This window comes from Paramisgurnus dabryanus, chromosome 19 (assembly GCF_030506205.2).
Source record: "Paramisgurnus dabryanus chromosome 19, PD_genome_1.1, whole genome shotgun sequence".
NCBI classification, from domain to species: domain Eukaryota; kingdom Metazoa; phylum Chordata; class Actinopteri; order Cypriniformes; family Cobitidae; genus Paramisgurnus; species Paramisgurnus dabryanus.
This window is the reverse complement of record NC_133355.1, coordinates 2,856,583-2,880,892: the sequence shown is the minus strand read 5'-3', so window position 1 is coordinate 2,880,892 and position 24,310 is coordinate 2,856,583. Positions and strand designations below refer to the sequence as shown.

At 41.5% G+C, this 24,310-nt stretch overlaps 1 protein-coding gene across 1 annotated transcript in view; it reads right to left on the bottom strand.

The window, feature by feature from the left end:
- Window positions 1–24,310, bottom strand: part of trpn1 (transient receptor potential cation channel, subfamily N, member 1) — a 44,287-nt gene that overhangs the window by 3,887 nt on the left and 16,090 nt on the right. Inside the window, exons 8-27 of the mRNA XM_065284199.2 lie at window positions 23,930–24,031; window positions 22,485–22,583; window positions 22,081–22,281; window positions 21,030–21,131; window positions 20,846–20,944; window positions 20,444–20,572; window positions 20,240–20,368; window positions 19,892–20,008; window positions 11,626–11,724; window positions 8,220–8,420; window positions 8,034–8,132; window positions 7,632–7,838; window positions 7,247–7,348; window positions 5,965–6,063; window positions 5,719–5,880; window positions 5,226–5,333; window positions 4,952–5,149; window positions 4,598–4,804; window positions 1,463–1,920; window positions 409–1,322 (exon numbers count right to left, since the gene is read on the bottom strand). Coding sequence (XP_065140271.1) covers window positions 409–1,322; window positions 1,463–1,920; window positions 4,598–4,804; window positions 4,952–5,149; window positions 5,226–5,333; window positions 5,719–5,880; window positions 5,965–6,063; window positions 7,247–7,348; window positions 7,632–7,838; window positions 8,034–8,132; window positions 8,220–8,420; window positions 11,626–11,724; window positions 19,892–20,008; window positions 20,240–20,368; window positions 20,444–20,572; window positions 20,846–20,944; window positions 21,030–21,131; window positions 22,081–22,281; window positions 22,485–22,583; window positions 23,930–24,031 — 3,832 coding nt within the window. The remainder of the gene's footprint in view (window positions 1–408; window positions 1,323–1,462; window positions 1,921–4,597; window positions 4,805–4,951; window positions 5,150–5,225; window positions 5,334–5,718; window positions 5,881–5,964; window positions 6,064–7,246; window positions 7,349–7,631; window positions 7,839–8,033; window positions 8,133–8,219; window positions 8,421–11,625; window positions 11,725–19,891; window positions 20,009–20,239; window positions 20,369–20,443; window positions 20,573–20,845; window positions 20,945–21,029; window positions 21,132–22,080; window positions 22,282–22,484; window positions 22,584–23,929; window positions 24,032–24,310) is intronic.

Genomic DNA, 24,310 nt, shown 5'->3' with positions numbered 1-24,310 from the left:
GAGTATTTCTGAGTTCCTATATTCAAATGGCCACAACTTCTCCTAATCTTATCAGATTTCCATGTGTTACACATCGTTGGAAAGCTTAGAAACTGCACTTTCAGAATCTATGAATAACTCAAAATGCCCAGATCCGACTTGTGTCTCTACTTTCCGTGACTGGTCACATATGGAGGGCTAAATATCTTTTAAATGCTTTAAAATATATTTATTTTTAAAATGTATTTCAAAATATAAAAAAAATGGAAAAATTAAAAATTAATTTTTGTAAACATATTCAGCAAATAAATTTTTTGGCCATTTTTGTATATTTTGAAATATATATATATATTTAAAAAAAAAAAATTTTTGCCGTATGGGCACACATAAGGTTGAAGAAAGTTTTTAAAGTTTGAAATTCAGTCATACCTCCACGTTTGCAGAAGACCTTCATATAATAAAACAGGTTGGTGAAGAGGTTGAAAGGTGAGGGAATTCCAGACTTGTGGCTCATATCTCGAATGAGGACGGCACGGCCGAACTTCCACTCCGTGTCGGACTGTGCCTGAATCCGCTGGTAAGTGTCACTCATCATGGCGATGAGGAGGTTTATCAACACTATAAAGGTGAGCACCAAATAGATACCGAAGACCATTTTCGCCAAAATAGCAGTCGCGGGAGGCGAACGTTCCACGTCTGGAATTTTGTCTGGGTCGGTCAGGCCAAACAGAGCGAAAAATAGGAGCACGGACATATTTAAAGGGCCAGGTACAACGACTTCAGTGGCATTGATGCCGCTGTTGTTCTGAGGATTGGTTTGAGGATACAGAGGCTGGCATAAAGCCGTCAGACTCAGCGTGAAGGCCGTATGAAACAGCATGAGAATTACAGCGAACCGACACAGATCTTTAATCAGGTCTCGAATGATTATGGTCCACGGGCCAAACAAATGGTGGAATGTCAGGAACTCCAGAAGCTGTATGAAGCCCAGGGTCATGGAAACAGCGAGGAGAACATTCCGGGCAAACAGGCAGTGAAGGTGAGCCGGTGGCCACCACTGGGTGATTACGGCCAGGACGTGACAGAGAAGAGCGGCGCCTGAAAAACCCAGGAGTAGAAGTCGAATCCAGGCTAAACCGGCTCGCTCGCCAGGGATCGTCAGCTCGGACACCAGCAGTCCGAAGAGCCAGATCAGCAGGAGACATTCGGACCAACCGGGCACCAATCGAGCCTGAGACAGAGGGTTCATGGGGGGATAAACGATGGTCAAGATGAAGAGAGCCAACAGGAAGAGGTGTGACACCAGGTGGCTCATGAACTTCACGATCGGGATGGTGTTGAAGCTGTGTGCAGTTTGCAAAAGAATTACACAAAATCATGCTTAATCTCACACACAACATCACAGAAAAGTTTGGACACATTTGAGTAACTAAAGTAACACTTTGTGATATTCCTTTGAAAAAGCTAAAATATAAGTTGTTACCTGTGTCTGAGGGGCAGTGAGAGTACCAGCCATAGAGGAGGACAGAATAACAAACAGAAGAACAACAGCAAGATCTTCCAGGAGTCCCACTGGAGGCTTCCATACCACACATCCGTCAGGTACTTCTGTACAGCTGGATGGGACACCACACCCTTCTGTCTGGCCTCGATCAGACAGTCCAGTACGCTGGCACCACGGTGGTCCACGGCCCTGATAATAGGACCTGCACCCTGACCCCCAGTCGATGCCGCAAATGTCAGGAGGTCAGAAGTCATCATCTCACAGTGCTGAGCGGCTGCATGCAGGTCAACAGAACGCTCCTTTTCTCTGAGAGCGGCCAGAGTCAGGGCTCGTGACAAACGTATAGCTGTATCCAGCGGAGCGGAGGAGTGCAGAACAAACTCCTCCAGAGCAAGATTATCATTCATCCGTCCGCACACCATCAGATTGAAGACAAACTACAGACAGAGCACATCGCTGAATTAAACACAAACTACGGACAGAACATCAGACTGAACACAAAATACAGACAGAACCTCAGATAAAACACAAACTATGGACAGAACACATCACTGAATTAAAGGAGAATTTCACCCGTAGAAACATTAATCTTTATTGAAAGTGTGTCATATTTGTAGTCAAACTGTAACATACATTTAGAATTTGGTGCTTATTTGACCGAGAAAAGGGGTGTTTGTAGTCTCACCCCCTCAACAAAGATATTGGACTTCCTGCTTTCAATGATGCAAAATTATGATTTTTATATCATTGAAAGAAGGAAGTGCAACACTGAAGTCTGAATTAAACACCAACTACAGACAGAACGCATCACAGAATTAAACACCAACTAAGGACTAGGGCTGGGCAAAATAATAGATTTTTCGATTAATCGTTTTTTAAAACGTGGTCGATTAAAAATCGATTCTCAAAGAGCAGAATCGATTTTTTTCATATTTATTTCCGCAAACATTGAACGGAGGAATGGAAGCATTTTAGATTTCGCAAGCAAGACGTGTTGTGGCTTTTAATTTCTTTTTATTAATTACCCACTTGTAAACTGCTGTTCACTGTTCTTTTTTATCAATAAAGTATGTGTATTAAATCTATATTCATTGAGTTGAATCGAGAATCGAGTATAAAAACCTACCTGAGAACCGGAATCGAAAATTTAATCGAATCGAATCGATTTGATAGCTTATGAATCGAAATCAAATCGATCTGGAACATCTGAATCGATACCCAGCCCTACTAAGGACAGAACGCATCACCGAATTAAACACCAAATACGGACAGAACGCATCACAGAATTAAACACCAAGTACGGACAGAACGCATCACCGAATTAAACACCAACTACACACAGAATGCATCACAGAATTAAACACCAACTAAGGACAGAACGCATCACCGAATTAAGTACCAAATACGGACAGAACGCATCACCGAATTACACACCAAATATGGACAGAACGCATCACCGAATTGAACACCAACTATGGACAGAACCATCACAGAATTAAACACCAAGTACGGACAGAACCCATCACAGAATTAAACACCAACTAAGGACAGAACGCATCACCGAATTAAACACCAAATACGGACAGAACGCATCACCGAATTAAACACCAAATTCGGACAGAACGCATCACCGAATTGAACACCAACTACGGACAGAACCATCACAGAATTAAACACCAAGTACGGACAGAACGCATCAATGAATTAAACACCAACTAAGGACAGAACGCATCACAGAATTAAACACCAAATATGGACAGAACGCATCACCGAATTGAACACCAACTATGGACAGAACCATCACAGAATTAAACACCAAGTACGGACAGAACCCATCACAGAATTAAACACCAACTAAGGACAGAACGCATCACCGAATTAAACACCAAATACGGACAAAACGCATCACCGAATTAAACACCAAATACGGACAGAACGCATCACCGAATTGAACACCAACTACGGACAGAACCATCACAGAATTAAACACCAAGTACGGACAGAACGCATCAATGAATTAAACACCAACTAAGGACAGAACACATCACCGAATTAAACACCAAATACGGACAGAACGCATCACAGAATTAAACACCAAGTACGGACAGAACGCATCATTGAATTAAACACCAACTACACACAGAATGCATCACAGAATTAAACACCAACTACACACAGAATGCATCACCAAATTAAACACCAACTAAGGACAGAACGCATCACCGAATTAAGTACCAAATACGGACAGAACTCATCACCAAATTAAACACCAAATACGGACAGAACTCATCACCGAATTGAACACCAACTACGGACAGAACCATCACAGAATTAAACACCAAGTACGGACAGAACGCATCAATGAATTAAACACCAACTACGGACAGAACGCATCACAGAATTAAACACCAACTAAGGACAGAACGCATCACCGAATTAAACACCAAATACGGACAGAACGCATCACAGAATTAAACACCAAGTACGGACAGAACGCATCATTGAATTAAACACCAACTACACACAGAATGCATCACAGAATTAAACACCAACTAAGGACAGAACGCATCACCGAATTAAGTACCAAATACGGACAGAACTCATCACCAAATTAAACACCAAATACGGACAGAACGCATCACCGAATTACACACTAAATACGGACAGAACGCATCACCAAATTGAACACCAAATACGGACAGAACGCATCACCGAATTGAACACCAACTACGGACAGAAAGCATCACAGAATTAAACACCAACTAAGGACACAACGCATCACCGAATTACACACCAAATACATACAGAACGCATCACCGAATTAAACACCAAATACGTACAGAACGCATCACCGAATTAAACACCAAATACGAACAGAACGCATCACAGAGTTAAACACCAAATACGGACAAAATGCAACAACGAATTAAACACAAACTAAGGAAACAGAACCGCTTACAGAATTAAACACAAACTACAGCCACACACCATCAGACTGAACACAAGTTACTGAAAAAACACAACAAACTACATATATAAACTACAGATCAATCACACTATACTTTATACACCCTAACCAACACAATATGGTTTAGAGTTGTATATGAATGAAACCTTCTTGTCATCCAGCAGTCTGAGGATGTTCTTCTCTCGTCTGATCAGGAAGATGACGGTGGTCTCATGGTTCTCTTGAGCAGCGTACTGGAGTGGAGTTCGTCCGGCACGACATTCAGCTCGCGGCGACGCTCCGCTCTCCACCAGAAACGACACAACCTCCAGAGAGCCGGCTTTAGCTGCGTAGTGCAGTGGAGTCCATCCGCTCTGTGAGAACATAAACAGCTTATCATGAGAACAATTAACATTTATCCAAACATTCTCTGAAAGTTTCTTAATAACCAGGAATCAAGGCAGGTAATTTGATATCGAATAAAATAATGATAAATATCATGTCAGGTTTTGTCTTCTCACCTTATCTGTATGATTGATTTCAGCTCCTTGACCCAGTAAGACTCTCATCATGGCCACATGGCCGTGTGCAGCCGCCAGGTGCAGACAGGTACACCCGCGTTTGTCTGTCAGATGTAGAAGAGATCCAGAGCGACTGAGCAAGAGACCCACCACAGCCGTGTGTCCGCTTTCAGCTGCCAGGTGCAGAGGAGTGGAGCCCTGAAACAGACACACAACGGTAAGTACCGCGGTAAAACTCTGGGCTTCAGACTCATTAGGGCAGCGGGACTCTTGCCTGTACATCTGTTTGCACATCAGCCTGGACACCAGGAGAATTCAACAACAACCGAACCAGATTCTCATGACCGGACTGAGCCGCCAGATGAAGAGGAGTGTAGCCTGACTAAATACACACAAACAACTTTATACACACAACTCATAGAAAGACAATAAATAAAATGAAAACTTCTTGTGCTTGCATATAATTTCTTGTTTCAAAATGTTAACTTTAATACTTTAAAACTAAAGTTTATATGCGTCTTAGCTTAAAGCCATTAGGAAATGTTTTTTCCATGAAGAAGATTTGCACTTCGTACAAATGAGCTAACAAAATAAATCAAATCAATATTTTGTGTCTATATATTTACTCGTGTGGCTGTATATCACCATGTGGGGATATATTATGTGATAACAACAAATTATTCCTTACATAAACAATGATATATTGCTGTTTTCAAATAAAGGAGATTGTTTAATAACTTATTCGTGTGGTAGTGTCAGTGCATCACCTCGGCTAGTGGCAGATGTCTCTTCATCTCATCTCGACTGAGGCTGTTGCCGCTGGCGACAGGAACTTCACTACGGATTGTAGCTGGAACTTTAATCAGCATCTCTCTCACGACATCCAGCTGTCCAAAACATGCTGCCACGTGCAGAGCTGTTAACCCCGTCTACACAACCACACACACAGTTGAATAAGAACTACAGTTTATCTACTGAAAAACCACTGAGTTGATTTGTTGATACTGAAGCACCTTCGAGCTTTGGATCTTGAGCGAAACGCTGGACTTCAACACCTCCAGAATGTGCGTGTGTCCGTTCTTAGCAGCCAAGTGCACTGCTGTCATCCCTTCCTGTAAAACACAGGGTCAAAGGTCATCATAACAACAATCACATCTCACAATAAACTTTACATTTGGCTCTTGTCTGTTCTGAAAGAGACTATATGTTCATAACTGAGATTGTAATACATTTGTAGAAAGTAAAGCTTAAAGCCCCTCATCCTAGAAAAAGGACTTTTAAATGTGTTTCGATCAGAAAATGAGTCACCATTGTGTGTGCAGAAACATCCTGGTATTACACAAATCCATCTCTTCTTCTTTGTATAATCTCTTTTAAAGCACAACAGTCACACAAAACAGGCTGTTGGGGATCACCTATCAATGTGATGTCACATTGATTAAGCCCCACCCATGACAGCTCACAGACTCTGCTTTATGAGTGTATAGTTCAATTTTCTGCCAGAGACGCATGTTTTGATGTCGTCCTAAGCATGTGTAAGCACTCTAACCCCTACTTTACATACGGGGGGGGGGGGGGGGGGGGGGGAACAGAAGCTTTATTTGCATTTAAAGAGACACAAAAAGCGCATTTTTCATTGCAGCCACAAATGATCAAGTTCAACATCGTATAATAAAAGATCTGTGGTGAAACTTTACTGACACATTCTGGGGATACCAGAGACTATTTTTATATTACTGAAAACACCTACGTTAACGGCCCTTTAATTATATATATATTTTTTAATTTGTAAATATATTTAGTTTTAACCTTCATACTGTATACAGTATCAACATATATTTCAAATACATTTCTAATTTTACAATCCATACAGCAAAAAATATTATGTTCTTGGCCAAAATATAAAAGTTTTTATAAAATGTATAAATTATCAATATAAAATGAATAGTATGTGTAAAATATAAAATTATAAGTATAGTATTTTTGCAGCTTACATTTAATTTGAACCTTTTAACTTTTAACCTATGTTTACAAGTATGTAAAATGCAAAGTTTTCCTTTCATTGAGATGTTAATATAAATGCTTTAAAATATATTTCAAAATATAAAATGGCCAATAATATATTGGTGAAAAATATTTTTTGGGCCATTTTTTGAAATATATCTAAAATTATATTTGAAAATATATATTTTTTTGCCGTATGGGATAAACCAGTTTACTGTGTGAGTTAAAGCTTGTGTGTGTGACATGGCTCATCTGTCAGCTAGTTAGTCAGTATTTGTCTTCTTAACTCACTGTGTCTTCTTCTGTAACTGATGCTCCAGCATCCAGAAGAACTTTGACAACCTCTGTGTGACCACCAGCCGCAGCTAAATGCAGCGGACACAAACCGTTAGCCTGCGAGTGAGAAATAAAACGTACACTGTAAAAAATTGCTGTAATTATGCAGCTGGTTGCCAGTAACTTACTGTAGAAGATAAAGTCTGAAAAAGTTTCATGTTCAAACTGTTGCCAGTAAATAACATAAATATAAATCTACAGTAAGTTACTGGCAACCAGCTGCCAGTAATACTGTCATTTCTACAGAATTTTTTTACAGTGTAAGATAAAACAAGACAAAATGTATTTGTTCATATTCAGTCCTAATGTAATTTCCAGTAAATACTGTTAACAATCTGACCTTGCTGTTTAAAGTGACGAGTCCTCCTTGATTAAATATCAGCAGTTCTTTAATGACGGCCACGCTGCCCTGAGCCGCGGCGATGTGTGTACACGTGGCTCCCTCCACGTTAGCTAGTGTGGCTAACTCCGGCCTGTGTCCCAGAATCAACTTGACCACCTCTGAATGATCGTTCTCAGCGGCCAGATGAAGAGGAGTCTGCCCATGCTGAAACAACACAAACTAATGCTGTGCTACATCACGTTTAAACATGATTTTTATCCAAAGTGACTTCCAGTGCATCAAGTAATACATTATTTCATTATGTGTGTTTCCTAGAGTTCTAACCGCTGACATTTGAGGTGTGAATGCAATGCTCTATCAATTAAGCAACTAAAACAAGGCTCAGTTTTTGCAACTCACAATATCTGTGGCAGTGACGTCCGCCTTCAGATTTAACAGGCAGTGGCAGACGTCCAGTTGCCCGCTGGCAGCCGCTAAGTGCAGAGGTGTCTGTTTACTCTACAGATGTGATAGAGATGCACTGAATCAGAAGATTGAATCAGCAGAAACATTTGAAGTCTTTCCATAGAACATCTGAGATCTTACCAGAGAAAGAGCATCAATAGTGGCCTGATGCGTCTCCACCAATAATCTGACAAGCCGTGCCGAACCGCTCTGAGCGCTGAGGTGAAGAGGAGTCAGGCCCAGTTTGGTCTTTGCGTTCACAAAAGCCTTATGGGATAGCAGGATGTCAACGATATCCTGATGACCGTGTTCAGCCGCCAGATGGATCGCCGCTTTCCCCTCCTGTTGGACGTCACATCTAGCTATAATTTATCATTCTCAACTACCATCACTATACTTTTTGAAGGACTGGACTAAGGAAATATCAGTAAATCAATCAAATTCTTTTATTCAGCCATGATATTGTTACAAACACAAAATAATCTCATACACAACTAAATAATATCTTCTAATGCTGAATAGGAGCATGAAGAAGACATCGTCTTATATATTCATGCCCCTTTTCCCAAATATCTAGTCTTGCACAGAATATATAGCTCGTATTACTCCCATTCTCTATATCAAAGTGCAATTTTATTTCACATGTATATAATTAACAATTCCATATTTATTATACATTGATTTTTATTTTTCACTTTCTTCATATTTTCGAAATACCTTTTTTATATATATTTTTTTAAATTGAACTATCGTATAGCATGATCTTTCCTCATTATCCAAAGAGTTCCATAAACTGATCCCAATTACCATAAACCCTTTTTGTTTTTTTGAGGTACGTGAATATGGTACACAAAAGTTGCCTTTTCTTCTATTTTTACTATCTATAATTAACTTAAATTTATTTTGAATATGTATTGGCACCATATTATTTTTCACTCTCCACATAATTTGCAATATTTTAAGTTTGACCAAATCATAAAATTTCAAAGTCTGCAATTTGATAAACAATTTATTAGTGTGGTCCCGACCACCTTTGTGCGTCACAATTCTTATTGCTTTCTTCTGGAGTAAGCACAACCTTTCTGTATAACTGGTGCATGCATTACCCCACACCTCAGTACAATAAGTTAAATATGGGACAATTAAAGTTAAATATAAAAGCTTTAATGAGGCTTCATCCAGTATATATTTCACTCTATAAAGAATACCAATGTTTTTACTTATTTTACTTTTGATATGATCTATATGAGACTTCCAACTTAGTTTACTGTCTAAAATAACCCCTAAGAATTTGATTTCTGAAACACGTTCAATGTTTACATCTTGAATAACTAAATTTGTACATTCTTGTTTTCCCTTATTTCCAAAAACCATATAATTTGTCTTATCCCAATTCAAAAACAATTTATTATAATCAAACCATTTCTTTAATTTTGACATTTCTCTTTCAATAGTAACCATTAATTTATTTAATCTGCCCCTGTCTTAAACACTGTTGTGTCATCTGCAAACAATAAAAAATTAATGTCTTTGGAGGCCTCAAATATATCATTAATAAACAATATAAAAAGCTTAGGACCAATTACCGAACCCTGAGGAATTCCATATACCACCGTTTTATGATTTGAATTATAGTTTTTAAATTGTAGATACTGACTTCTATTACTTAAATAACTTTCAAGCCATTTATATACCCGACCCCTTAATCCATATTGTTGTAATTTTGACAACAATAAATTATGGTTGACAGTATCAAACGCTTTCTGTAAGTCCAGGAATATACTTACAAGATACTGCTTTTTATCCATTGCAGCTAGAATTTCATCTGTTAAATGAATTAATGCAACAGCGGTAGATCTATTAGAACGAAATCCGTATTGATACTCAAACAGTAAATTATTTTTTTCCAAAAATAAATCCAATTTATAAATAAACCATTTTTCTAATATTTTTGAAAACTGTGAAAGTATTGAAACAGGTCGATAATTATTAAATTCGTGTTTGTCACCCTTCTTAAAAATAGGTATTATCTTCGCAGTCTTCATCTTTTGAGGAAAAACACCTGAACTAAAGGAAAGATTAAAGATATAAGTTAAAGGTTGGAGTATACAATCTATTGTTTTTTTTACAATGGTCATATCTATTCCATCCCCATCACAAGAGGTTTTAGTTTTACACTTCCTCACAATGTCTAAGATTTCAGTTTCAGTTATTTCGTCAAGAAACATTGACTGTAAGATTCTACTACCTCCTGTCACACTATTACCTACATGATTGGAATTTTCAATTCTTTTCGCAATATTTGGTCCTACATTGACAAAGAAGGAATTAAACTCATTTGCAATAACTATTCCATTTTTAATAACCTTACCCTTGTGCTCAAAATACTCCGGTAAATTATTGTTCTGAAAGTTTGGCTTCATAACCTTATTTAAAATTTTCCAAGTTTCTTTAATATTAGTCTTGTGTTCATACAATTTATTTTTATAATAATCTTTTTTTGCCTGTCGCATTATAGTTGTTAACTTATTCTTGTATCTTTTATATTTAAATTCATGATCACGAGACTTATATTTAATAAAGTCTCGGTATAGTTTGTTTTTCATTTTACAGGCCTTCTGTAACCCGCTTGTTATCCATGGTTTTTTTTCAAACTTATTTACTTTACCCATTTTTAAGGGACAATTTTTATTATAAAGGGTTACAAATATATTCAAAAATGCCTCATAAGCCTTATTAACATCCTCAACCCAAACTTTACTCCAATCATAATTAATCAAATCCTTCCTAAATGAGTCTATTTCCTTCTCCGTCCGACTACTAATATATTTAACTTTATCAGCCTCTCTTGTCTTCTTACCAAGTTTTAGGTCACAGACCATAAAAACTGGTAAGTGGTCACTAATATCACATAAAAGCAGACCACTATAAAAGGTAATATCAATATTATTAAAAAAAATATTATCAATCAATGTTGAAGTTGTCCTTGTCACTCTACTGGGTTGTAATATCACTGGAAACATACCTTTACTATACATTTCGTTTAAAAAATCATTAGTTGCTGGTTGGCCTTTTGTCTTCATTAAATCGACATTAATATCACCACATAACCACATAGTCTTTTTTAACATTGAACAATCCACAAGTGCAGTGAGTTTATCCTTAAATACTTCTACATTTGAACCTTGTGCTCTATACACACAAGCGATAATTATTCTTTGCTTTGTTTCCAACTCTATCTCCACTGCTACACATTCTAGAAGTCCTTCTATAGCCACAGACATTCTTTCAATAATCGTAGTTCTGTATGTTTCCTTAACAAACACTGCCACACCTCCTCCTCGTTTTCCCGGTCTGTCAACATGATACAGACTATATCCTTCGATTCCCAAATCATAACCTTTGTCGGCATTTAACCATGTTTCTGAAAAAGCAATAACATCAAACTGGCTTTTTAATGTATTTAAATAATCTATCAAATCTATAAATCAAATTAATCTGTGCAGTCAGATATGAGTGAGATGTGAGCTGATTTATTATAAAAGACCTCATCAAACACATCCACCCTGGCATTGTGCTGCAGTAAGATCTGCACGACTTCTGTGTGTCCTTGTTCTGCGGCCAACAGTAGAGGAGACCGACCGTTCTGTAGGAAAAAATTTAAAAAAAAATTGAACAAATCGAGATTGATACATCATCTGAAAGCTAAATAAATAAGCTATCTATTGATGTATGGTTTGTTAGGATAGGACAATATTTGGTCGAGATTTGAAAATCTGGAATCTGAGGGTGGAAAAATCTAAATATTGCTTTTAAAGTTGTCCAAATGAAGTCCTTAGCAACAAATAATACTAATACAAACTTTACTTATTTTGTAGGAAATATCAAAATATCTTCATTTAACATGATCTTTACTTAATATCCTAATGATTTTTGGCATAAAAATGTATCATTTTGACCCATACAATGTATTGTTGGCAATTGCTACAAATATACCCGTGTGACTTATGACTTTTTCTTAACTGAGATTGTGCTCAAACAAATATTTCACGTTTATTTACATGCATGAATCGTTTATATTTTTCATTGAGATTTTTGCATTTGCCAGATGCTTTTATCCATGACTCGCAGTGCATTAATCGTCATTAGTATGTGATTATTGAACCCATAACCTTTTGCACTGCTAAGGCAATGCTCTACCAACTGAGCAACAGGAACAACTGTTGTTTAACAAACTGTACTACCAGTCAAGTTTGGAGCAACTCGACTCAAATGTTTCTTGAAATCTGAAGGTGTTTGTGTTGTGCAAACTGTGCCAAATTTCTTCTAAATGTACAATATTATTTCAAAAATAGGTAACACTTTATAATAAAGTACAATAAGTAAAAGCATAAGCCAGGGCTCCAGGCTAACTTTTTTCACTAGGAGCACAGTGGCCCCCAACTGAAAATTTTAGGGGCACAACCAGAAAATTTAGGGGCACACACCGTAAATCAACATGCTAACCAAATATTCACATTTCTACTCATTTCCACTACATTACTAATAAATACTTTCATGATAGATGCAGAAAGTACAATGTGGTCAAATTGTGCGACCAGATGTAAAATTCAGTGGCACACTCTCTAATTTTGGTGGCAGTCTGGAGCCCTGTAAGCACAAGTTACAATGAGCAATACCATTTTTCATCATTTATTAATCTATGTTAATGCCAGTATTCATGTTAGTTCATGGTAGGCCTACATTACCTAATGATTTTATGACTACATTTTGATTTTATAAATATGTAAGTAAATGCTGAATTTAACATGAACTACGATTAATAAATGCTGTAGATGTATTCTTCATTGTTAGTTCATGTTAACTAAAACATTAAAGGTATAGCGGAAGATTTTCCCGAATTATTTAAAAGAACCGCCCCTCGATATTTTTAAAAAATGCTCCCGAGAGGGAACGCCTGTTAAACGCGTGCACGAGACCGAGAGAGAGAGAGCGTGCAGGAGCTCAGTTCTTCTCTTCGCTCTGTTTACAAGTTTCTGTCAGCATGTTTACCGTGTCTGTGCGGTTCGTGACTTGTGCGTGTGAAATAGTCTCCCATCTGGTCTTGTTTCTTTATTTATAGTCCTTTCTCTTCTTGTCATACAATTCGTAGACACTTTTTCTCTTGCGACCCTCAGACATTTTGAAAAAAACACAGTGAGAACGCGACCTTCAATGAATGGTTGAAACCGTAGCACAACACACATACACGTGAAAGTGCGCATGTGCAGAAAGCGAACGTAGAGGCGAGCACGTGCGACGGTTATACGTCAACATATAATCATAATGATTGACATCTGGGATGACCAATAACAGTGGTGATCCACCCGGAAAACGAAAATCTTCCGCTATACCTTTAACTAATTTTAACAAACGCAACCTTATTGTAAAGTGTTACCAAAAATGATTAGAATGGTAAAGAAAAAGCTCAGAATAGATGTGAACTTGGTTTAAAATCATCTCAGGATAAAACTCAAGAAGCTGTTTGATAAAATGTCATTTAGATTTCTGCAAAATCTAGACAAATGATAAAAAAAATGAAGAATTATTTTTCTTTAGTCACAACAGAATACCCATAATTAATGTAAAGTTTTGACTATTAAAGATAGATGACTTTACTATTATTTAAACAATAAGTGACCCTAATAATGTCCATATTGTATATAATAATAATTAATAATCAGCCACCGAGCTGTTAACGTCATATAAACAGAACAAGACAACTTCTTAGTAAGTAATGTTTTAATAAGTAAAAAGGAGTTGTGTGTGTGTTGGTTCCCTTTCAGTCGGTCACTACGACGTCACGTCGTGACCGACGAATTGGGAACTCGCTTAGAGAGACCAATCTGCTTCGTTTACTACAAAAACGCCAATGAACTTGGCATTGAGATATTTGCATAATGCTGGCGCCGCCCCGCCAGGTGCCTTTATAAGCAGCAGGTGCAAATAGGGAAATTAGCTCTTTCGCTTCGAAAGCCGGCTTTATCTGCTACTGAGAAGCTACTCTCTGCTCTTCTGGGAACGGTTGCTGAAGTTGATTGACAAGCAGTACTAACACAGCGGACGCTCGCAGTATTCCACGGCTCTGCATCTTTTTTGTTTTGAGTTTAGTGTGTGCGTTGCCTTCCCTGTGCGCATCATCAGCTGAGCACCTAAAGAGTGATTTCCCTAAAAGAGTGATACGTGAGAGCTCTGTGTCTTTTTAAAGGCAGCCACTCTCTCGTATATGCGGAGATCAGCGTCCTTTTCAGGATAGCTTTTCGCCCGTGCGATCTTGGATGCGAGAAGTATAAGGGTTCCAGTGACGGTCACGAGCGCTGTCTTCGTGCTCAGGCATCGAGCACTCCGGGGCTGCGTTCGTGGAGAGTTTCTGTTCTCTCTGTGAGAGCATAACCCTCTTGGATTGCGGAGATGACTGTCGTTTCTACGGGAACGCTGTCCGCGCCTTTGCAGTGCTGAACGCCGCCATGGTGCGGCTGTCAAGCGCTCGCAGGGCGCCCTTCGCGTCACTACGCTGAGTAGGATGGAGGATGCGTCCTCCGCCTACCGGCCTTCTCATCCTCAACCGGTTGAGGCTCCGGTGGAGACTGCAGAGTCGTGTTCTACGATGTCTGCCGAATCCATTGGACCTCCTTCTGGTCCCGTCACTTCTGCAGCATCAGAGGGGTGTCCATTTTTCCTCCGAGGCAGAGTCGTTCCGGAGATGGCGGCCGTGCCCGCGAGCGGCGGAGACGGTAGAGTTGGAAAGGTTAACCCCTCTCCGCCCGAACCGTCCCGCCCACATGATTGGTACTTCGGAGCTGCTCGGGCCTCTCGGTCCTCTCCTCCTGTGCCTTTCTTTCCCGCGGCACGAAGAGCTGACGTGATTTGCGGCCGTCCGGCCGTTCAGCTTCACCCCTCACCTCCCTCACCAACGGAGCCGCTAAGGGCGGGGACCCCTTCAGTGGAGCGGGATGCGTTCCTGGAGGGACCACCCAACCCTTTCCTCCCGTGTTTGTAGACAGTCGTCCGGTTACGGACGCTGCCCATCAGGCATGCCGGAGAGGCGGCTTCGGCCCTGCACGCTATAACGTTGCTGCAGGCTCACCAAGGATTTACGAGGGAGCCCGCGACCTTCAGTCGTGCGATGTCCACCACAGTGGTTCAAGATCGCCACCTTTGGCTGTGTCTGGCTGACATGACGGACGCAGACGAGAACAACTTGAATGCTCCTGTCTCTCAGACCGGCCTCTTCGGCGAGCCAGGGGAGTCGGACAGCTCCGCTGCGCAGACTGAGGCGATCTCCTAGGTCATGCCCCGGCGGAAGAGAGCTGCCCTTGGTCCACCACGCCGGCTCCTCAGTCTGCCTCTCGCCGTCGGCGTCCTGCGGCGACCACCTCCGTTCCCCTCCTCGGACCCCATCTCGGCAGCGCAGGGGAACCGGTCGTCAGCAGCTCGCCCCGCCCGCTTAGCCGCTTCCCGTGAAATTCGGGAGTTTAAGTGGCCAGTGAAGGGCGACCCGGATTGGCAGAGGATCACTCTTCAGGAGATGGAGCTCCTTCCCCCGATAGAGGGTCGGGTGGAAAATCCTTGGTTTGCATATGTTCCACCGGCTGTTCGGCCGGTACCCACTTAACCACACATAAGAGTGCATTCCTCTTCCCTCTCTAGGTCTCCGGAGGATCGAGAGAGCCGTGAGCGGGTACACACCAGCTCCCCTACCTCTCCTCTATCGCCAACGGGTGACCTGAGGAGTCCGAGCTCTCCGCTGAGGAGACCGGACCACCAGCACCCTCATCGGAGTCTGCGCTCTCCGTAGAGGAGACCAGATGACCGTTACCCTCAGCGGGCTCAGGTCAGTGTCACACACACATACTGTAGATGTTTATGCTGTCACAGCAGACGCACCGGCAGTCCCACCTGTCTCGCTTCGCTGCCCCACCGCGGGTACTTCGGTAGTGTCGTTATTTCTCCTCGTACGGTGCCTGGGTGCTTGGCTTCAGTTCCCAGCCCGTTTCGTTGGGTTTTACGCACGATCCGCCTCGGTTACGAATCCGGCACACCCCAAAATTCGGGCTTTCGTTTCACTGTGGTGAAAGCGTCCGATGCACATGTACTGCGTGCAAAAGTCGATATCCTGTTGGCGAAGGATGTTCGAGCCGGTCCCTCTTACCGAGATGATGATGATGGGGTTTTTCCAGCCTTATCTCATAGTACCCAAAGTACGCGGCGGGTTACGATCGATTTGATTTACGCACCGGCTCTACGAAGGTGTTCTTTTTGGATGATAACGCCGAGGCTCGTATTTCAATATTCAGATCGGTTTGCAGCCTTAGACCTGTAAGACGTGTACTTTATGTGTCCATCTCCCCTCGCTTTAGACCGTTTTTTCGCTCTGCGTCGTGGGGTGGGCATATTAATACTAAGTGCACCATTCGAGCTGTCTCTCTCTCTCTCCGTGTCTCCATAGTCACGGCATTAAAATGTCAGAGAGAGCGTTGTTCGCATTCTGCTTTTAGCTACGTCGACTTATAATAGCCCGTTCTTGGCAGACGTGCGCGAACACAGAGAGTTAATGCTTCGGCATCTCGCTCGTTTAAGTCTTCAGGTCGGCTGGGAAAGAGCAACTTTGCCCCGTGCAGAGGTTCCTTTTTCTCAGTATGGAAATAAGACTCGATCGACTAATTGGCGTGTTTTACAAGAGCGCGCAACCAGTCAGTTCTGACTTGCCTCGCTTTAATTCGAGGGAAGTACGCGGTCCCTCTGAAACAATTTCAGAAGCTCCTGGACATATGACAGCATGCTGCGGCTGTGACGCCGCCCTAGCTGCTTCATATGAGACCGCTTCAGCGTTGGCTTACGATCGAGTCTCGAGGAGAGCGTGGCACACCGACATACACCGTGTAAACATTGCACCTGCGTGTCATTTCAATTTTTCCCCGTGGTAGACCCGGCATTTCCGATAGAAGATATGCCCCTGAGGGGTCTCCTGGCATTCTGTATATTGCAATGCCCTCAGCACGGGATGATCAGCCACGTATGACGGGCTTGCAGTCTCAGGGGTGTGCATAGCACCCCAACTGCCGCGAGCGGTGCGCTGTATATCTGGGACTTGTACGCTCCGCTATGGAGATGCGAGGGAAGGATGTATTAGCCGACACCAATAACATTGCGACTGTTGCGTTATTTACCGTTAAGGCGGTTTTGCGCTCTCGTCACCTGTCGCATCTCGCTCGTCATCTCCTCCTTTGGAGTCAGAAGCATCTGAGGTCCCTTCGTGCCATTTACATCCCGGGTACGCTCAATACAGCGGCAGACGCGCTTCCCGAGCTGCGCCCCCGGCGAATGGCGACTCCACCCCCAGACGGTCCAGCTAATTTGGAGGAAGTTCGGTTGTGCGTAGATAGATCTGTTTGCGTCGCCGGACGATACCCACTGTCGCCTATTTTATTCACTAACCGAGGGCAGCCTCGGCGTGGATGCGTTGGCACACAGCTGGCCGCGGGGGATGCGTTAAGACGCATTCCTTCCAGTGAGCTTTATTGCGCAGACTCTGTGCAAGTCAGGCAGGACGAGGAGAGCCTTTTATTAGTCGCCCCGTACTGGACTCCAGGAATTGGGTTTCAGAGTTAATGCTCCTCGCGACAGCCCCTCCCTGACGATTTCCCCTGAGGGAAGACTTTCTTTCTCAAGGAAGGGGCACATTATGGCACCCGCGCCCCGACCTGTGGGATTTCCATGTATGGTCGTTGAGCGCGCGCAAGGTTTAGGTGATTTATCGCAAGCGGTATCTAACACCATCGACGCGGTTCGAGCACCGTCCACGAGACGGGCTTACGCGCTTAAAGAAACCTTTCTCGTCACCCGGTGCTCTTCGCAACGCGAGGACCCCAGAGAATGCCCATTAACATTGTGCTTTTATATCTTTTACATAGGTTAGATGGTAGGCTGTCCCTCCGCCATTAAAGTTGATATCGCCGCTATTTCTGCTCATCACTCTCTTATCAACGGCAGATCAGTTGGCCAGCATGATTTAATTATTACATTTAAGAGGCGCTCGCAGGCTAAACCCCTCGCGCCCTCCCTCTTTCCTCCTGAGACCTGTCCATGGTGCTGAAGCCTTCAGGTATCCCTTTTGAGCCTTTGCAGTCTACGAGTCTGAGGTTTTTATCAATGAAAACTCTGACCCTGATAGCATTGGCCTCCATGAAGAAGAGTAGGGGATTTACATGCATTCTCTGTTGACGATTCGTGCTTTTAGTTTGGTCCTGCTGTCTCACTGAGACCCAGACCAGGCTACGTGCCCAAAGTTCCCACCACTCCCTTCAGAGATAAGGTGGTGAGCTTGCAAGCGCTGCCCCCGGAGGACGCAGACCCAACCATGGCTTTGTTGTGCCCCGTACGCGCACTGCGACTCTACGTGGTTCGCACGCAAAGCCTCAGGACCTCAGACCAGCTCTTTGTTTGTTATGGTGGCCAGCAGAAAGGGAAAGCTGTCACTAAGCAGAGGATGTCTCATTGGATAGTTGATACTATCACCCTGGCTTATAATCTTCAGGGTATTCCTTGCCCCTTTAATTTGAGAGCGCACTCCACACGGAGCGTTGCCTCATCTTGGGCTTTAGCTCGTGGTTCCTCGCTAACAGACATCTGTAGAGCTGCTGGTTGGGCGACACCTAATGCGTTCACTAGATTTTACAGTGTTCGTATCGAGCCTGTATCCTCTCGTGTTCTTTCCTCACCAGGGGGAGCACGGAGAACAGTCTCGCAGGTCGGCTTGCAGCCTCCAACTGATGCTTCATAACTGTGTCAGTATGGAAGGCCTTCAAGAACAAAAATGCGTAATGGTTTGAATTGTTCTTCCTCCGCTGCCTTGGCAGCCTTTGTTGCGGAGCATTGGCTGTCAGCCTTTCACTAGCTGTATCCTCGCGAACCTACGTGTCTGGCTCGGGCTCCACATTGTGTCCCACCGGGTTCCTTTGTGAGTATTTTCCGTGGGGTTAATCCTACCAGCCCACGTTTCCCTTAGCAGAGCACTGCTTTGCTTACACAGCCACGGCTGTCATTTTTACCTCAACTACGGTTGACTTTCGCCCACCATTAGCCCTTAAGACGGGTGGTGGCTTCCGCAGCGTTCCTATCCCGCTCAGGTAGGGCGCTTCCCAGTCGCTGGCACTTCTGTGGGGTTAAAGGAACATCTAGTGCCCGGCCTTCTGCCTTAAAACCTACCTCCTCCTCCTTAAGTGGAACCGGAGGGCTTTTACGCAGTCACTGGAAGAGGTCAGCCCCTAGTGGCGTTTTGATAGGGATTCCCAATTCGTCGGTCACGACGTGACGTCGTAGTGACCGACTGAAAGGGAACGTCTCGGTTACGGATGTAACCCTCGTTCCCTGAAGGAGGGAACGGAGACGTCACGTCCCGTCGCCACAGGTGCTGCCACCTGCTGTTTATCGACCGGTCACTTTCTCCCGGCTTTCTCAGCGAAAAGAAGCTAATTTCCCTATTTGCACCTGCTGCTTATAAAGGCACCTGGCGGGGCGGCGCCAGCATTATGCAAATATCTCAATGCCAAGTTCATTGGCGTTTTTGTAGTAAACGAAGCAGATTGGTCTCTCTAAGCGAGTTCCCAATTCGTCGGTCACGACGTGACGTCTCCGTTCCCTCCTTCAGGGAACGAGGGTTACATCCGTAACCGAGACGTTTCATATTGTGGTTAAAGAAAATGAAAAAGTTTATTTTGTAGTTTCTTCTTTAAATAATTAAACTAATAGTGTTGATCAGGATACTTCAGTACCTTTGAATGTTTATTAACAGCAGTCTGAAGTTGGCTGCTGGGAACGTAAGCGAGCATCTCCTGAAGAAGTGCCGTGTTTCCCACTCTGGCACTGTAATGTAGAGGCGTCTCTCCACTCTGACACAATCACAAACAATTATAATGTCATATAAATTCAGTATTTAATCTGATTGGATGATGCACACACTAGATGTCTTCTCAGGTCCAAAGAGATGTACCTGACCTGAAATGACCCGAAACACCTTTCACTAAAACTTTTAGACCAGAACCCACTCTAGTTTCCGGTTGGACCTCTGTTTTTTCAGATCTAAGTGACCCCGTGAAGACCTCTAACGCGCACACACACACCTGTTTGGTGACAGCAGTGATGTCAGCATGATGCTCCATCAGGATCTTGATGATGTCGAGGTCCTCGTCTGTCTGATGAACTGAGTCTCCTGTAAGTTCAGCTGCCAGATGAAGTGGCGTCTCACCGTCCTACACACAAAGCACAGCATGCTGGATGTGATTTGATTCTTGTGTATTTTGTGGTCATGTGGTGGCAAGTCTGACCTGATTCCCCTGTTGGACACAGAGCAGCGCCTCCTGGTGGCTTCTCTCATTCATCAGATAGTTTAAGATCTCCTCCGCCACATGTGCATGGCAGTGACGCACGGCAACATGCAGAGGGTTTTCACCCACCTGTTTGAAACGATGATAATCAAAATAATGACAGTACAGCTCTGGGACTTTATATTTCACTGTACTACATGTTACTCCAGAAACATTATGATGAACATTACAAACAGATTCAATAAATATGAGCTAATATGGTAAAAAAAATTTGATTTTACTTTAATAATGCATAAAACATTTTGATCACATACTGTACAGTACAGTTCATCAGTATCAGTCTGCTCCCTTTGCAGCAACCTTTGCATTGCAAACTAATTGCTCTCCTAATTGACGAGATACCTTTGATGTAAAGGTGACGTCACCTCCCTCCTGGATCAAAGCTTTTATCATTTGCAGAGATCCATGACGGGCGGCAACATGCATAGCCGTCTCCCCATTCTGAGAAAGGATATTGAATACAGAGATGAAGTGTGTTAAATGTAGTGATGTGTACATGAACATACAGCGCCACCTTCTGACTGACCTCCTGCTCTGCATTCACATCTGCTCCGCTCTTTAGCAGCATCTCGGCCACTCGTTCACCCTCCTTTACTCTCGCTGCGATATGCAGAGGGGTTTCCTGTGCCTTTACACAAAAGCACATGTCAATGTTGAGTATAATGCAACATAAGTATACCTACATGTATGAATTTTCTGTGTTTATACCACATACATAGCACACTGTATGAGTCACTGTATCCCACAATGCACTGCTCTTGGTTTCTAGTTCCAGTGTGATGCAAGCAGTGGAAATACATTTACTGTAATTTTTACTCTTATCATCTCTTTCCTGAAGCATTATTTGTGACTAATAAAGGCATTTTTTAAACAGGAAAAGGAACCAAGCTATTGCATTGCATTATGGGATACAGTACCTCACACATTGTGCTTGGGTTATTTTCTATGCATGTAATCCTTCATCCGAGGAATTCCATGCATACAGAAAATTTGCATACGGTGCACATCAGACATACATCAAAATCAGTAACATGGCATTAAACATGCCTAAAACCAATGGTGTGCTGGGAAGGTCCCAGACCTCCTATAAGCATTGAGGCACAAAATATAACTGGGGGGGTCCCCAGGTTTTTATTAAAATTAAAATACTACATACATTTCAAATTCTCGTACTGCACTCCCACATAGCGATGCTGTCCATTATTTGTCCCAATTGAGCACTAAACTAATCCAAAAGATTCTGTCTGAAATAAATGTAAACTCTCAAGTGTGCCTCATGTTGTCTGGAGGAATTGACAGATTGTTAGATTTAGAATAGGGTTAGGGGCTCTTAAAATTCTTCTCAAAATATTGTTTTAAACTAATTTGAGGGTAAAATGGTTGGGTTTAAATTAAGGGTAAAACGTTGATCCAGGATCACATCTTACTTTGTGAAATCATGGTGACCCTATAATGACGAGGGGGGCTTAGCTAGGGGACCCCATAATCTTTGTCATAATTCAAACACTGCCTAAAACATCACTGATTGCTTGAGTAAAACTCGAGCTAATGAATATTTATCCTCATAACTCAGTTACCTTTCCTCCTCTAAGCTGCACATGTGCACCGAACCCCAGTAGCATCTGCACCACCTGAGGCTTGCAGTTCTCCACAGCGACGTGCAGGGCCGTTTGTCCCGTCTTATCAGTAGAGTCCACACGCGCCCCCTTCTGGAGCAGAGCTTTCACTACAGCTGTGTGACCTCTCTTAGCAGCTGCATGCAAACACACCGCACCTGACTACAGCAATAACAGTGACATTACAGGGGTTAATATAACATAGCTTTATTAACCAATCAAGATTTATTTTATAAATATATATATATAAAATCACACCTTGTTTCTAAACTGATCTTGAGCAAATGTTTATCAATTCTGTTTGTGTTTAATGTAATATAAAAAAATATTAATAAATATAAGTGATCATTTTTTGAGATCAGTACCTTGTTTGGCATATGTAGGGGAACACCTTTCCTCAGGAATGCCAGTGCAGTGCCAGGGTGACCACATTGAGATGCAATGTGTAATAGTGTGTTTCCATCCTACACCACAGAATTCAGAGTTTCATTTAAAATATTCAATAAATTAATAATGGACTGAACGTTTAGGTACTCAATCATACAAACAGTTAAAAAGCTTTCTTAATGTTATCTTAATGTGTTTCTCAAAGAAAGGTAATGAAATTAAATGGAGAAGAAACAAAAGAGACTTTTGCATGGGTGATTTTAAAGATATTTCTCCTGAGATAAAGTCCTCAATAACCTCACAGGTGTCTCTAGAGATCTCAACCTGAGCGTATATAGTACTGTATGTCTGAATTTACATCATTTGTTATGATGGTTATGTTACAAAAATATTTAAAGAATACTTTTTATATACAAAACAAACATACTACATAACATTAAAATTTAACATGAACTTTACGCTCATTCATCTTAATAAAATTTAATGGTTGTTATAAGCATATAAATGCACTTGTGTTTGATATCAATTTTTTTTTTTATTCAAACAGTATTTGGAGGACACCGAGTAATACCATCACGGATCCCAAAGGGGTCCCAGACCCCCTGTTGAAGACCTATGGCCTATGGCCACACAGCAAAAATGATTTTCAAGAAAATCTCAGTATTTTTGTCTTGTTTTCAGTAGAAATAACTTAAAATTCTTAAATTAAGATGTTTTTTCTTGATGAGCAAAATGAACCTAGTTTTTAAACAATAAATATACAATTTAAGTGAATTTGTGCTTAAAACAAGCAGATCTGCCAATGGGGTAATAAAAAAAACCTGGCAGATATTTTTGCTTGTTTCAATCACAAATTCACTTAAATTGTATATGTTTTGTTTAAAAACTAGACTTATTTTCTTACTTCATTTTGCTTATCAAGAAAATACGTCTTGATTTAAGAATTTTTAGATATTTCTACTGAAATCAAGAAAAAACTATTAAGTAAGAAAGTAATTTTCCCAATGTACATTGCAAAAAATTATTTTCAAGAAAAACAATTCTTAGTATTTTTGCCTAATTTTCTTTAAAAATACCTTAAATTTCTTAAATGAAGATGCTTTTTGATGAGCAAAATGACCCAAGAAAATAAGTCTAGTTTTTAGACCAAAAATATCAAATTTAAGTGATTTTGTGCATAAAACAAGCAAAAAATATATATATAATAATCTGCCCATTGGCAGATTTTTTGCTTGTCTTTTGTTGCAGTGTATTCATTTTGATGTTTTGTTTTACAACATAAATTACATGTACTTATACCCCAATGATATTTTGATAACCAAAATTAAAAATTACCAAAATTAGTTTCTTTAGTTATAAAAGATGAAAGTCTAAGACATTAAGTTTCCTCAGGCATGCATTTGACATGTTAAAAAGGGTTCACCTTTGTTCTCGCTAACACGCATGACTTGAACTTTTCGGTGAGAATTTCGACCACACTGGTGTGACCTTGCTCGGCTGTGATGTGCAGAGGAGATCTGTCCATCTGAGAAACAAAACAAACAACAACATACGTATATGATTTTACAAAGAATAAATGAATGGACAGACAGTCAGGCTGCTAAGACAGATACCAGGAGGATGCTTTGAGTGCTTGCAAATGATGTCTGGGAGTGTTCTGAATAGATTATTCTAGAGATAAACTGAAAGTGTTTCTAGTTAATGGATTTAAGAGCTACTATTTACCCTAAAATGTTTGATTCAGTCTGTCAACAATATGTGATTATTTTTCATGTTTTCTCTCTTGCTCACTCACTCATGTATG